The sequence below is a fragment of the Balaenoptera borealis genome (assembly GCF_965194805.1).
Source record: "Balaenoptera borealis genome assembly, chromosome: 7".
In the NCBI taxonomy this organism is placed as follows: domain Eukaryota; kingdom Metazoa; phylum Chordata; class Mammalia; order Artiodactyla; family Balaenopteridae; genus Balaenoptera; species Balaenoptera borealis.
The window spans coordinates 88887459-88903582 of record NC_138864.1 but is presented as its reverse complement, the minus strand read 5'-3'; the positions used below and the strand labels follow the sequence as shown (position 1 = coordinate 88903582).

Sequence of the window (16124 nt, the reverse complement as noted above, 5' to 3'; positions counted from 1 at the left end):
AGTCTCTATCATAGATTATATAGATTTTGAAGATAAGAAGCAAAGGTATTTACTGATCAATTAGATGCAGGGTATAAGAGAAGGATGAACTCAGATTTTGGGCCTGAACAACTAAAGGACAGAGTGAGTGGAGCAGGCTTGGACAAGGGGATCAAGAGTTCAGTTTTGGACCTATCAAGTTTGAGGCATCTGCGAGATATCCAAATAGACAGCTAGATTGATGAGTTTGGAGTTTGGCCAAGAGGTCTAGGTTAGAATTATAAATTTGGACGTAGTCAGCAGAAAGTTGGTGTTTAAAGTCATGAGTCTGAAATATAAAGACCAGAAGAGGTGCAAGGAATGACCTTGGGGACCCTGTAGTAAGACAGAAACAGATCAATTTCTATGAAATAGACACTGTTACTCAGCCCAAAGTCTCCCCAGAGCCCTTGTAGATCAGGGATTGGCAAACTATAGCTCTTAGGCCAAAACTGACCCACTATCCGTTTTCGTAAATAGAGTTTTATTGGAACACAGCCACGCTCCTTTGTTCACATGCTGTCAACTGCTTTCACTCTACCATGGCAGAGCTGAGTAGTTGCAACAGAGTGTATGACCCACAAAGTCTGGAACATTTACCATCTGGCCTTTTACAGAAAAAGTTTGCCAACCTCTGTTCTAGATGAACACCAGATGGCAGCTCAGCAGGGCAGACCCCAGGTCCAGGAAGAGTCTCACTAGTCTAGTGGCGCTGTCTGCCCTCTGCACATGGCACTGGCCTCATTGGGCCTGGACTTGGGATTCTCTTCCGGAAAAAGTGTTAGAATTTGAACTGCTCTTCACACACTCATTTATTCTCCCTCCTTTAATCTTCCTCCTTTTATTTATTTACAGGGCTTTTAGATAGAATTCGGGGAATATTTATCAAAGCAAAGCCAGTGAACCCATGACCTTGACCTCATGAGCCCCAAGCTGAGAATTTCAAAACCCAATTCCAGCCCATGGTTATTACCTGGATTACCCCACAGGTCATATCTCATTCACAGAGACACCATATAGGGATTACATATGTTTTCCTAATATGAGTGAGTTCGGTAACTACTGAGTCCATTTGCAGGGAAAGAAGAGGATATAACTTAGGGGGGAAAAAAAAATCTGTTCCATTTCCTGCATTGCCTAATCATGTTTTGGAGTCCTTTGGGGTTCATAGCAAGAAGAGGTAACCCTTGTAGCAGCAGATCCACTTATTCTGATAGTCTGTCTCCGAAGATGGTTCATAATGGAGTGTGTCATGATGAGCACATCTGGGTCTTACACTGAAAATCATGAATCATCAAGTTCTTTCAGTTATTTCCTCCTTTTGGTCCTTGTCTCTGCGTCTTCATCACCATTTTAATAACTAAACTCTAGCCTAGTAAAACTATTACTTAAAGACACATCTCTAACCTAAGACTTGATGAAATTCCCATGATTCTCTCTCCCATGATTTCCCTGTCACCCCAACTCGGAAGCCAGGAGTGGTGATTTATTGTTGTGTGCAACTGCCCTGGCAATTCCCCACCTTCTCCATTCGGAGCAGGGTTCATCAAAGCTGCAATTTGCGAGTCCATTCTACAAAAGCTGAACGCTGATAATAGATAGTTTTAGTTATCTGAAAGCCTGAGATGAGACCCTGTGAGACCCACACTGGAAAAGCAAATGCAAGTAAAGCAAATGCACCAAGCTGTACCTCTGGGGCTGAATCTTCACATTAGGCTTTATAAATAGTCAGTTGGAACAGTATCAAATGACAGGGCATTTGAGGCCATTTAAGTCCAAAATATGTATTAACAGCTTTCTAGAATACCTTGTTAGATAGCCAGATCCTTTTATATCACTTTTTATTCTTTTCTTTTTTTTTTTTTTCTCATGGGTAAATAGACGCAGTTTGCACAAGAAACACTTGAGTTGGTACCCCTATTCAGGGCTTCACCTCTGTAAACTCTTTCCCATCTGTGAGATGGGAATGATGATATTAATAACTGTTCCCAAAAGTTGGCATTTTTTTCGTGGGGAAGAGGGAAGGGGTGTTAAATGAGCTAAAATTGCATAGTACACTACCTGGCTCATAGCACACACTTACCAAGTGTCTGGGCCTTCTGCACCTGGAAACAGAACACCATGTGAAGACAGATTGCCTGCAATCCAGAGCAAGCCCAGAGTTAAGGCTGAAGCTGACGAAAATGTGAGCCTTGACTGCAGTGTAATATGGGCACGAGGAATGTTTGGCTTGAGGAAAGAAGAGAATATTATCAAAGAAAATTCAGTAACACCTTGCATTCCTGCCCAATGCTTACAGCTAACTTACACTCACACTGTCTCCTTTGGGACAGGAAAAATTCTTATTCCCATTTTACAGATGAGGAAACTGAGACTTACAGGAGCTACCTGAAATGCCAATCATGGGCAGAGCCTAGACTGAAGTCCTAGCCTTCTGAGTTTGGGTCAGTGCTTTCAACACTGCTCTGAGGGCTGGACTCTGGGTCTCTCTATACATCCTCAAGTAGAACAACTCTAGCTTTACTAGACTCAAATGCTAGGGCACTACATAAAATTTCACATGATAAAAAATCTCTGCTCTTGAAATAAAATATTTAAAACCCATCGCACTCTATTATCATATCTTTACAGCATAGTACATCTAAACCTAAATTACATCGTATTAGCCTGAGACAAGATGCAAATAATCCTTAATTTCTCCTCTCATTATCCCAATCTCTGTGGGCTACAATCTGGGTCGATGTGTTGTTCCCAGCTGTAAGTGACAGAATCCAAAGCAAAATGTGGTCCTATACTTTGCCCGATACTGTGTTTGCTGTGGAATAGTTATCGTGTGGTTGTCCAATATTCCTGTTTGGTCAGATCACAAATGCAGTCTAGGAGTTTATCTGCTGTAGGCGGGGAGAATATGACTGGAGATTCATTGTCTCAGCAGAGCTGAGTGAATTTTTGCGTAAATTTATATCTGTGGCCTTGTAAAACAAGAGAAGAAATTTCTCGGGAGACCTTGGTCTAGAAAAACGTCACTGAAGTGATTGCTGCTCTTGTGGGTATCTGTAAATGTCAGAGAACCTATAGTGTTATTAGAATAGGTAACCATTTCCACTGATGCTTAATAAATGATTCTCTAAAGCACCCACTCGGGAGTATCGGGTTGTTCATGAAAAGCTGCAGCTTGCACTCGCCTGCCCCATCTGCCCGTGGTGCCCTTTCAGCCAAGTGCTGTTCTCAAGGCGCGCTGTGGAATATGTGTTTATCCTTTCACAGGGAACTAAAGGAGAAGATTCAGCCAGAAATCTTGGAGTTGATCAAACAACAGCGCCTGAACCGCCTCGTGGAAGGGACCTGCTTTAGGAAACTCAACTGCCGGCGGAGGCAAGGTATTATTTGGGGCCACTCCAGACCCAGCAAGGAAGAACAGTGGCCTGCCCCCTGGGGAATCGCATGGGCATGGGTGTTGGTTTAAGGGTAGGCTATGCGGCATTGTACTCAGGACAGGACTAGCAGTCCAGGTAAGTTCTGATTTCCTATGTATACCCAGGGAGCATCAAAATCTAGAATCACCAGGAGACCCGTGGAACTGAAGAGCCATCTGGGCCATTTCGTGCCTCAAGTCTGCCAGTAGTGGTTCAACAACAGCTAACGTTATTGAGAGCTTACCATGTGCCAGGCTCTCACTTTACCTGTGTTAATGAATTTCATCTTCCCAGTAACCCTATGAAGTAGCTACTGTGATTACACCCAGTTTACAGATGGGGAAACTAAGGCAGTGAGGTGCGAAGTAACTTGCTCAGAGTCACAGAAGAGCAGGGATTTATACTCCAGCAGCTCTATGGCTCTAACTTCTAATGATTCACTATGCTATCAGGAGAGCCTGGCACCCACTGTTGGATTTGACCTTGAGATTTTCAGCATGGATGGCCCTTATTTTCAAATCCCCACACTGATTCTCTTCCAAGTCAGAATTATTTTATTTGTAGATATAAGTAACAGTGAACCAAGGTGGGATAGAATCAATTTACATAATCTTGTAAGACAAATTTCTGAATTGTCTCTATAAATTTTAATCCCAAAATATCAAGTGAAAATGGATGCCATTAGACTGGTTCCAATAGGTGGGAAGAATTTCCAGCTGTTTCTTAGCCAGGGAAGTAAAGTCCCTTGATTGCTTTCTTGACACACTGCTCATTGCAAAGTACTCATATCATACTGTCCTGGAAACAAATAGTCAGAAAATAAAATTGAAAGATAAGATTTGGGGAGAGGTGAAGAGATTGGGGAACAGTCAGGAGCAAGCATAAACATTAGCAACTGTACCAAGAAGAAACATCAGTTATGGCCCCAGAGAAACCCTGGCAGATATTTTTGAAACCCGATGGATGCCCTGTTCCGACACAGACCTCGCCTGCTAATGACAAACATCACTTCATGTTTATGCTGAGCCCATCCTTCCGGCCATTTACTTTTTATTTATTTATTTATTTATTTATTTATTTATTTATTTATGGCTGTGTCGGGTCTTCGTTTCTGTGTGAGGGCTTTCTCTAGTTGCGGCAAGCGGGGGCCACTCTTCATCGCGGTGCGCGGGCCTCTCACTATCGCGGCCTCTCTTGTTGCGGAGCACAGGCTCCAGACACGCAGGCTCAGTAGTTGTGGCTCACGGGCCCAGTTGCTCCACGGCATGTGGGATCTTCCCAGACCAGGGCTTGAACCCGTGTGCCCTGCATTGGCAGGCAGACTCTCAACCACTGCGCCACCAGGGAAGCCCCGGCCATTTACTTTTAATGGCTTTGTGCTGAATATTGAGTAAATTCAACGTATTTCGAATGTAAGCATTAAAAATCATATTAAGGAATGTCCAAAGGCAGAACTTCCTTGACGAATGAAAATGCAGGTTATTCCCAGAGGATAAGAAACCATGACCATGAGCTTCAGGCTGGGCCTCAGGGGAGGACAATGGGCAGAGTAAGAAAGGGCCGAGTTACAGCTGGGACTGACAAAGGCTCACGTTAGGAAGAAGGAACTCATCTCTCCCATTCAGCCGTTGGAGGACTGGTTCACCCCCTCCTTCCCCACTGCATTCCTTGCATTTGGGCACCTTCATCAGAGTGAATGCCGTTCTAAGAAGATAGTGTGGCACAGTGAGGAAGACAAGAGCCCTGGAGCCAGATGAAGTGGGTACCTTCCTACCTCTGTCCCTGTGCAGCTCTGTGACCTTGAGCAGTTTCCCCATCTGAAATGGGGTTAACAATGCCTGCCTCCTAAAGTTATTGTGAGGAAGAAAAGTGGTCATGAATGCAGCTCTTAGAAAGCAGCTTTAAAAAAGGGGGGTGGTAGCTACTGTTTTATTCTGGATGATCCTGTAGAAAAGAACAGTGAGCTGTGGGTAAGTAGACTTGGTTCTAAGCTTCTCAACTCTGTACTTACAGAGTTAACCACCTGGGTGTTTTTATGCAGAACACGTGACCCCTCAGGGCCACAATTTCTCATCTGTTAAGTGGGAGAATAGGACTACATGATCTATTAGTTCAGTTAGCCAGATTGCCTACTATATGCTCTGATCTCCTCATTGCCTTTGGCAAAATCAATATTCAGGATATATTGCCCACGTAAGGTGATTTATAAAGTTTTTATTTACCTGACATTGGGCAAAAGGCACAGAAGTGGGGGGAGGAGAGAGGTGGCAAATAGACACATGCCACCAAATGTCTCCGCTCATACCTAGCTAGAATCCTTCGGAACCTAATTCAGAGAACCCAATTTGACCTTCCAGTCTACTCCACCACGAGACTTCCCTTTCTAGGCTGAAATGGGTAGATTCTACTTGAATAATCCTGTTTCTAGATGTCATAATTCCAGTTTTTTGGCTAAAGAAGTGTTAGTCCCAAATATGCCACTTTTTCCGGTTTTCTAAAAATGAATTACCTACTGAACAAAAAATATTAGCATCTAGATTATAAATTTATTAGTTAAACTCCCTAGGGAGCACGACCATCTGTGTTTAGTATAAAATCATCCTTCCAAGTGAAGGAAGGCTTTTTGGTGTTTGGTAAATTGATCTAAAATCTGGTGACTTGCTCTGTGTGCTTAAAAATAGGGATTCAAAGCAGACTGTGCTGAAATTGGTTTTCTATCACCCCATCAAAACATTCCAATTAGATTTACCCACATTAATGAGGACATGGTGTAAAATCATTTTAATCCCTTCAAGAAAGGTGAGATCTCAGACAGGAGCAGCCACGAGCCATCCCAGGTTAAAGAACAAGCACATGCGCAAAGGGCCCCTGCGTGACCGCACTCCCTCTAAACTTGTCCAACAGTGAGTCAAACACAGATGAGTGGATTTAAGTATTAACTTTACAGGGGAAAATAGGAAAGAGCTTCCTGTCTCACAGAACTGGAAAGGAGAGGAGCAGATGTAGAGCCCTTTAGTGTGCCATGTTTGGCTAGACGGCCCCTGAGTTGCTACCTGCCCATCATTCTACCTGCCTCATTTGCAACTCTACTACTTGGTTAGTCCAATATAGATATATACAAATCTGGATTTCTGGGAATTCTGACCACAGTAGAACTGAGAGGCAGTAAATCATGGGAGACACACCAAGCTGCATTCAAGTCCCTGCCTCCCCACCCCCTAGCTGGGTAGCCTTGGACAACCTAATAAATCTCTCTGTGCTTCTGTTCCCTGATCTGTCAAGTGGGGATGATGTCAGTTCCTACATCAAATCATTGCAAGGGTTAAATAAAATCATGCATCTATAGCACTTGGTGCTCAGCACATGGTCAAACATTCATTAATGGTATTTAGTATTCATTTTAGCTTACAGTTACTCAGAATATAGGTTTTTAAACACAGGCCATAGAGTGGCAATGGCTGTCACATACTTGCTTCACTCTGTCCCGCATTCTCTATGGAATGTGAAAGGCTCTTGTTCACAATCCTTCATAATGAGATTGCCTTGCTTCCGTGTTTCCTGAACTTCTCAAGAGAGTTAAGATGAAATCCCAGAAGTTGTCTATGTTCGAGCCGTTATATGCTTCATGAGAATCTACAGGTTCAGGAACTGCCTCCTATTTTCCTTTCTTTTCAGAGATTAGGGTCTTTCAGAATCACTTGCATTGAATAGTCTTGATAAGAACCCAGGGCTACACATTGGAGTATCATTTTCAGGAAATGAAACTTCTGCTTCTCGTTGAAGACAGTGTCCATTTTGTTGACCAGTATCCCTTCTCTAAGCATTAACACAACCAACTTAATCTGAAACCCACTGGTGAGTGAAACGTGTACCCAGAGGAGTTGGCATGTTCCTGTGCTGAGGCCAAGGGCGGTGTACCTGCCTTGTTCTTTCAGCTCGCTCGGAAGACCTAGAGCCGAATGGTACATTCAGGCCATTTCAGTAACCATAGGAACCCTTTTGGGGAGCAGGTTGTTTCTTCCTCTTTGACTGAAATTTTCTTTTAATATTTAATTAAACCTTATCATAACTCATTTTTACAAAAAGGCAGGTATAAATAAATGCATTTTTTCAAAAGAAGAAAAGCCAGATTATTTTCAGAAAAAAATCACTTTGCAATAGATCAAAATAACAGATAATCATTGCTCTCAAAAGGTGGAGGGACCAGTAATGTGAATGAGAGGGGTTACCATTGACTAGAAGATTAGGAAGGCACTAATATTTGAGAGCCAGCTCTGTGGAAGGTGCATGATGGATACTCTATATATGTTTTACTCATATAATTATTAGTGTTACTTAACAAAGGAACCATAGGGGTCCCTAAGGTTTTTATAATTTGGCCAAGACTCCATAGCTGATGTGTCAAGACCAGGTGTGTAACTCAGGTCTATGTGACTCCAAAGCATCAGTTAGGCCAAACCATCTTTAAAATGACGTGGGGGCTCTGGAGTTACCTTTTGCTGTGAAAGGAGAGTCTCCAGGGAGACAGAATTCTGAATCAAAACAAGAGCATCTCATTCTGAAGAATGTTCAGTGAAGTGAGGAAGATTTGAAAGGCGGAATGACCTTCATTCTGTATCCCTAGTTGTTGTCTTCCTTTACTGGGCCAACAGAGAGATCTTATATCTCATCACCTGGAAGATGACATTTCCCTTTAAAAGCATTGCTGGGGTCCCTCATGTTTTGTGACTTGGAAACCTTTGACCCTAGGCAGGAAGCAGACCTTCCCCTGAGCACACTGAAGATTTTGCACATTTTAGGTTAACCTAAGAAAGACCCAAAGTCCTAGTGGAAGTGCCATAAGACTTCACTTTAGTAAAGGCCACCTGTCTCCCAAACACAGGCCTTTCAGGGCCCCCTGGGCCAGCAGCCAGCTGCCAACTGTGGGCTTTGCGCACAAGACAAAGATGTCCCCCTGAGTCCGTGGCAGAGTCGATCAGGACTCGGTTCTTGCTGTGCCCTGTGCCTCACTTGACAGTCCGCATTTCACACTCAACAATGGTAGCTATTATTCAGCTTGCCCATCTCCCATAAACACCTGCTGGCCGACCCAACACTTGTCTCCAGCCTGGGTATGAAGAGAGACAATGGGCTGCACTGTTCCATATAGCTACCTATGGCTATTTAAGTTAATTAAAATTAAATAAAATTCAAAATTTCTTCTATTACTATTGAATAAGCAGGTGCAGAGTATTTGCATCATTGCAGAAAGTTCTATCGCACATTGCTGCAAGAATTACAGTTGTCAAGGGTGATTAGCTCCATAATGATCTATGTGACATTGGGAATAACTTTAATCAGCCCTGGAGACCTTCTTACCAGGCTGTGAGCTTTGAAACCAGCTTTTCCCTCTGAACCTTCACACACACACACACACACACACACACACACACACAGAAAAAAGAGTGAAGCACAAAATTATCTCCATATTTTCAGTTTTTGAGTTGGGGGAATGAAAAGATGGCTATTAACGTACTAACATTTCTAATTGACTGAAAGACCTCTATACTAACTCCTGTTTTCTCTTTAAATGCTACTAAACAATCTTTGCTAATGTTCTCACTGCTTCCTGCTAATTGCTTTTAGTGACACAATCCACTTATTCATTGCCCAGAGAGATTGGGGAACTAGTAACATCGTGCTGGGTTTTGAATAGAAAATACACATTTTTCTCACCATAAAAGAAACTGCAAATCAAGCTGCCACTGATGGCTGACACTGAAACTGCCTCACCCGACAAGTCGGTGCGCTCTGCTGGTCGGAGGTGGCATCTCTGCTTTCCTTTATAGCGGCTCTGCCTTCCAGACGGCCACACACAAGTTACGATGCCTCTAAACCTTCCCAGAGCTAACGACTCCAGCCTTTACCCTGAGAGAGATACTGGCTGAGTATCCACCCATTTGTTTATGAGTCAAAACAACCTTCCCAAGCCGTTCAGCCCCTTTTCCAATATTTTGTCATCCGTCCAAGGCTTCCTATTTGATGGGAGGAGCAGAACACATCACTCACATCAGTGATGCACGGATCTTTTGCTCTCCACCATTTTAGTAGTAGACAGAGAAAGAGGAACTTCTATAGGATAAGAGAAGAGGTAGCCAGAGGTAGGAGGAAAACCAGAAGCTGGTGATGTCATAAAAGTCAAGAGAATTTAAGCCTCTGGAGAGAGGAAAATCTGTCAGCTGTACCCTGTATTGTTATGGCAAGGTTCCAAGTACCCTTTTGTGTTTCTTTAAACGAACAGTGACTACAGCTTTTCAAGGAAGACGGTTGTTTTACCTCCCGGAACCCTGATAAATAGCCACTGTTTTCAATAGTTTCTGAATGTAGGAGTGTGTGGCACAAGAGATCTTCCCTATTCCTGTTTTTCCCTGTAGTACAGGCAGAGTTGTTGGGTCACGGACCCTACTTCCCAGACCTGGGAAACAAGTGTTTCCACCATATTTCTTTAAGGTGCCACTAAGAGCTAGGGAGCTCCTTCTCCTTGAGCTTCTTGGCTTTGTCCCTCATGTCTGCCTTTCATCCTAATAATTTTTGCTACACCCAGTAGAGTACTGTAGGCACTCTGCATATATTCACTGGAGAAACAGACATAACGTATTAAATAGACAACTTACGAAAAGTATGTGCAGCAAATTTTTGAAGTGTTGCAAGTGAATGTAAGTTGTGCATTTTACTCCACAGTATATGTTTGTACCACTTAAATTTCTCAATGCTCCCCCAGTTATATTGAGGATGATTGATCCATTTGTGCCATATTGACCCTTGGGCTTCAGGTTACCACTGCCAATCCCTAGAGTTTACCCCGGTTTGAAAAGTGAGGGATTTCTAGGAAGAACAGGCTAAGACCTCACTCAAAATAAGACCAGCGTGTCCAAGCACTACAGCTCACCAACTTCCTTCCCAGCTTTCTGTCACCCTTTTTCAGTTGCTCACTTAGCCAAAGTCCCATCTCAGAGGTAGCAGGGGAAGGAGAGCTCTCTAGGAAATTTTTCCAGCTGGCTTTGTGGCCATCACAGTTCATTTAGACAAGGTGAAAGGTCCTTTAGGGGGAAGAAATCTCTACAGTTTCTCATGCCAGGTTCCCAAGAGCACTGTTGGTGCTCGTGGCCAAAACGTGTCCCTCTCCTTTGGAATTGCAATTCCTATTGTGAATTACAAGTCAAATTCCCAAATGTGTTCTCCTCGTGGGAAACCACCTAATTGAAATGGTTATGGATTATTCAGGGAATAACTTTATTTTCTCCCTTTGAAATGCTCTCCCAGAAGAATGACCTGTGCTGTTGAGTGTGTGTGTGTGTGTGTATATGTATATATATATAAAACAGAATTTTGAAAATTTAACAATTCCAGGTGTTTTCCTAGTGCTCAAATCACTGTTTCTTTCCTCTCAAATTTTCCCACCAGCATTTAGATTTTGTAAAACATATGGATTGCCATATTCTGGCTACATTCAGGAATTCTCAAACCCTGTTTATAGATGAGAAAGGAATCACAGAGGCATTTTGCTTTTGTGGATCCAGTTTGGGTGTTTTCTTTGCTTTTACTTCCAGTTTTAAAACTTTCTTTTCTACAAAAAGAATTGTAGTTAAAATGTGGTTTTGCAGTGAAAGCAATTTTAGGTAGAAGAACATTTTTCTTAAACATTATAGAGACCTTTTTGGTCAGAGTGTCTTCAAAATAATTTGTGTTTGTAGACACAGTAATGGGGTGACTTGACCAAGGCCACTGTGCTTGCCAATTGCATAATGTCACAAAGGGGTTTACAGGTCATGGATGCTCTGTGCCTGAAGCATCTTGACCAGGTCCCCTTGGGTCTTCATTTATCAATTTAGCCAACAGCAACTGTGTAACTTCCACGTGCCAGGCACTGTGCCAAGGGATCAGTGCAGTGCAATTGTGAAGACAGTGGTTGTCATCAGAGTGCCCTGGCTTCTCCACACTGTCAGGGCTGATGTGTGTCCTGGAGTCCTCTTCTGTCAGTAACCTTTCACACTGCACCCACTGGGGCAAGTTGCTTACCTAGGGTCTATGGCAGATAATGGGGAATACTAAGGGGCTTAACATGGGAGCACCAAGGATCCAAGGAGATGCTGGAGCAGCTAAGAGGATCTGGAGGGTCCCTTTGGCTGCAGTAATCAGAGAGGGCTTCCTGGAGGAGGCAGCATCTAGCACAGCCCTGAGAGCTGCACAAAGATTGCTGTCACAATCTAAGTTTCTTATCTAGAAAAAGCACTCTCTGCCTCCTTCTTGCTGCCTCACCAGCTTATTCAAAAATTTTTATTACATTTGGGGAAGTCAACTTAAAGGAGTTATTTATAAGAATGATCCTAAGGTACTGGTCACACTTATTTAAGAGAACTAAACTCTAGGAATGAGAGAGGAGATGATTGCAATATCCTCATTCTTGGATAAATTTCAGAATTATTAGTGTATTTCCTCATGAATTCCATCCCTTGTGTGTATCACTAGCTTCCTAACAATTTATTCATTGATTAGTTTGTGTGCATAGGCCTCAGGGGTGAGGGGTTTGATATGCCAACTGAGATATGGCACAGCCATCTCATCAGCCTTAAAATCTCACAGAGGAAAATGGAAGCAGAAAAATTCTGAGAAAGCTGTTTTTTCTTCATCTCCCTCCCCACTTTTGTCAGGCCTAACTGAATAAGGAATAATCCCCTAGTCATTATAGATACTGATGAAATAACCCTCTGGAAGCCACCACCTCAGAAACCCTGTTGCCATTGTCCTCAAAGGATTTGATAACTTTCCCAGTGGTACCAAATGTCTACCAAGAAGGACAGGAGCTAACTAAATATCAAAATCGAGAAGGGACTAACTGCCAGGGCTCTAGAAGTCATTCCATTTTTTTTTTTTTTTTAATTTTTATTTATTTATTTATTTATTTATGGCTGTGTTGGGTCTTCGTTTCTGTGCGAGGGCTTTCTCTACTTGTGGCAAGCGGGGGCCACTCTTCATTGTGGTGCGCGGGCTTCTCACTATCGCAGCCTCTATTGTTGTGGAGCACAGGCTCAGTAATTGTGGCTCACGGGCCTAGCTGCTCCATGGCATGTGGGATCTTCCCAGACCAGGACTCGAACCTGTGTCCCCTGCATTAGCAGGCAGATTCTCAACCACTGCGCCACCAGGGAAGCCCCATTCCTTCTTCAAGACTTAAAATGGAAGGAACTGCATGTTCTCCCAGGCAAGACTATGATGAAATAAGGATGTCAGTATTTTTTGGAAACCAGAATCGCTTACCTGGTAAATTTGTGTTTTTTTCCCCCAGACAAGTTTTGGTATTGTCGGCTTTCACCAAACCACAAGGTCCTGCATTATGGAGACTTGGAAGAAAGTCCTCAGGGAGAAGTGCCCCACGATTCCTTGCAGGACAAACGTAAGTGCCTCTCCTGTATTGGAGGCCTGAGTTTTGGTTGCTTGTTCGTTTCCTGGTCACAGAATATCATGCAGAAAGACTATCAACATAAGTAAACCCATTAGGCATGTCTCATCTAGCTGTGGGTCCTGGCCTGAGCTGTCTCATCAAGCATAAGACCTTGATGGATTTGTGGTTTGGGACTGAAGAGGGGAGGGTGTAAAAGGAATGCTCACCTCTCTTTCCTGAAAGATGTAAACCTGGGGTTCAAACACCCACTTTTACGTTACTTGTCCAGCTGTTATTCTAAGGAGCAAAACCGATATAAACCTGATTGTCAGTTGTCTTCTTCTGATGACCCAAAATAATTTCACATGAATCATGTGCTTGATCCCACCACGTTTATGCATTATAGTTTAGTGTATCCCACACTTATAATGCAGAGCTAATGGCAGATCCAAATATGGCTAGTTTACTTCAAAGAAGTAACTCAGACACTCAATAACATTCTGTTGTTTCCTAAATATTCCCGAAAATACATATTATTTATACTGATTTGCTATTTCTGTACCATGTCTTTTAAAGAGCCAGTCATATGCTAGATTATTTTAGCCCAACACCAAAGCAGGTTCCAGGTTTTTTTAGACAGCATTAAGTGTACAAATTAAACAAAGTATTATAGAAATATTAAAATACACAAAGGTAATGGATTAATTTAGAAGAGAAATGAGATAAAGTTAGACATAGCCTCAGAGGATATCTCAGGTAGAGAAATTAAAGAGTGAGAAAAAAGTAAAGACACTTTAAAATAACTTTTAAAAGTCACCTTGACCCTGCCATGAGTCATACAAACAAGTCACAAACAGAATCCTTACCTCCAGGTCCTAGCACCTTCCCCCTTGTCACCCCAGGGCCCATGGAAGTCAAATCTATACTGTCTTCCTTGCAGCTCATGGCCATCACAGGGGAAAATAAACCACAAGTGGCAAATTCCTGCCACACTCAGACTCTGGGCTGACATATCAGACAGACAGCCTGGAACATTCTCTCTTCCTCCAGCTTAAAAATGGGGCAGTCTGGTCTTTGTAGTGTCATTTAGTTCAGAAGGCAATCTTATTTCCTTTCATGGGAGCACTGCCTCCTCAGCCCACGTTATTTGAAACCCAGTACCGCAGAGTCTAGGGCAGTGTCTATGCATTCCTGCTATGGGGGTCTCCTCAGGCCTCTGCCTGTGATAAGGACCCTCCCTTCAGGTCTCAGAAAGCCTTCCGCATCCCACCATGGACAGAGCTGGACCAGTGGTTCTCAGAGTGTGGTCCTTTGACCACCAGCAGCATCACCTGGGAAATTACTAGACATGCAGATTCTCAGGTCCTCACTCCCAGACCTGATGAATCGGAAACTCTGGGGATGGGGCCAACAATCTCTGTCTTAGCAGACCCTCCAGGCGTTCCTGGTGAGCACTCAAATTGAGAACTGTGGAGCCAGGTATTGCCTGACACGCTTCATAGTGAGTCCCTAAATTTGGCTTTCACCAATACGTAAATATTTTAAAAGAACAAGAAAAGTGAATTGACAGTGGGTTGCCAGCTTTCAGTTTGGGCAGAAATAAAGGCTATTAAAAAAGAAAATCTAACTAAAATTTAATATCACATTCCTTTCATTTTAAAAAGGGCTCTTGATCCAACAAAAGGAAAGACCAGAAAGGCCTAATCTTGGAATAAAGGACAGTCCCTTGTACTAAATTAAATTAGCTGTGTGAAAAACTCACAGCAGGGTCTTCATTTTCCTCTGTTTGCTTTTAACTGGTGAAAAATTCACTGACGAAACCTCCCTTGTGAACTCAGAACTGTCCAGAGGCCAGCCATTTGGAATCTCTGCTCTAATGCAGTAAAACGAAAAGTTAGAGGTCAAAGCAACCACAAGCTCTATAGGAAGTCTTTCATTGCCTCGTTCTTAACCTGCCCAGAAAATAGGGAAAGTGGTCTGGGCAGGAAAACAAAAAAACCACAGCTGATTCATTCCTAACCCACATGGCCCAGAGAATCGGCTCTCCCACTCACTGGGTGTGTTATTTATCTCCATATTTATAGGGATCTAATCCACTCCTCAACCCACAGATAGGTACTAGCTTGGCGTGGATTGTAGGTTTAAATGCAGCACTCTCATTCTTGCTGGTTCTGCTGCTTAGGAAGTTGGTAGCCCTGCCCCTGGAGAAGATCAAGCTGTTGACAGCACCTGAGCCTTGAGTAGGGACGGTCTCCGGGCTAGAAACCCGAGGGCCGATGCGAGGGAGAGCCAGCTTGCCAGGGTGATTGCAGAAGAGCCAGGACAGAGCTGCAGATCTCCAAACAGTTTTTGGTCGTGGCCACAGAGTGAGGCTACTTCTGGGAAAGGGTTGCATCAGTCCCTCTGACAGTGGCTGTGAAACTCATCCACTCCTTTCCTCTGCGGCCTTTGAAGTCTAGTTATTCAGAGTTCCAGAAGAGCTGCTCCATAAACAGTTTATCCATTGCAAGGCAAACCAAGAATGAGTACCTGTGCAGGTGTGTGCACATGGGAGGATGTGGTGTGTGTGTGTGTGTGTGTGTTGAGGAGATTATATCTGTATGCACATGTGTGACAGGGAGGGGGTATATTTCATGTAATGAAGTCAACTGAAACTATTATGTGCCTGAGATGAGAAGGTCCCAGCCTAGGAAACTAAAGTTTGCTGCTTCAGGCCTGCCATCTGGTTTGCATTTAATTACAGTTCGCATCCTGCCTGGAACAAAATAGTCCATCCTCTTGGAGCCCTTAGTCAAAAACCTCATTCCACTAGAAAAATGAGACAGTCCTTTAATTCATTTCAAGTACCCTTGCTCTTGCCGTGTACAATTGCCCTCTCTTGCGACCACGGGGAAAATTGTCTTCCACCCCTTGAGTTAATCAGTGCTGAATACTGAGATATTGGTGAATCAAATAGCGTAATTGAATCCTCTTAATCCGGAGAGTGTAAGTGGAGATGGAGGGCCTCTCCTTAGCTGTCTTCATGTCTAAAGGTTTAGCAAATCTCTCTTCTCGTATTCCTTTTGTTAGGCAGCAAACATGGCCCTTGGAAATCCACATCTCCTAACCTCCCCTCGCCCCACATTCCTCCCACCAGGTTTAGAGGCTCTCATCACCCCCACTAAACACCAGACCCTCTGCTTTCCAGCAGTGCCTGGGCCCCTCAGAGACTCCCTTTGAAAGAATCTAGGCCAGCCCTCTTCACTCCCACATCAAAGGGTTTTGCTCCC

The 16124-nt window shown here is 43.4% G+C and overlaps 1 protein-coding gene and 1 long non-coding RNA gene across 12 annotated transcripts in view; one reads left to right on the top strand and one right to left on the bottom strand.

Moving 5' to 3' along the window:
- The window catches only part of ELMO1 (engulfment and cell motility 1), a 552023-nt gene that overhangs the window by 513324 nt on the left and 22575 nt on the right, over positions 1 to 16124 (top strand). For all 11 annotated transcript variants that reach the window (XM_082399508.1, XM_082399510.1, XM_082399509.1 and 8 more), the window contains 2 exons: positions 3286 to 3398; positions 12760 to 12867. In XM_082399508.1, the coding sequence (XP_082255634.1) occupies positions 3286 to 3398; positions 12760 to 12867 (221 nt within the window). The remainder of the gene's footprint in view (positions 1 to 3285; positions 3399 to 12759; positions 12868 to 16124) is intronic.
- LOC309632251 overlaps positions 1 to 16124 on the bottom strand; it is a 60865-nt gene that overhangs the window by 29514 nt on the left and 15227 nt on the right. The gene's annotated exons all lie outside the window — the stretch shown is intronic.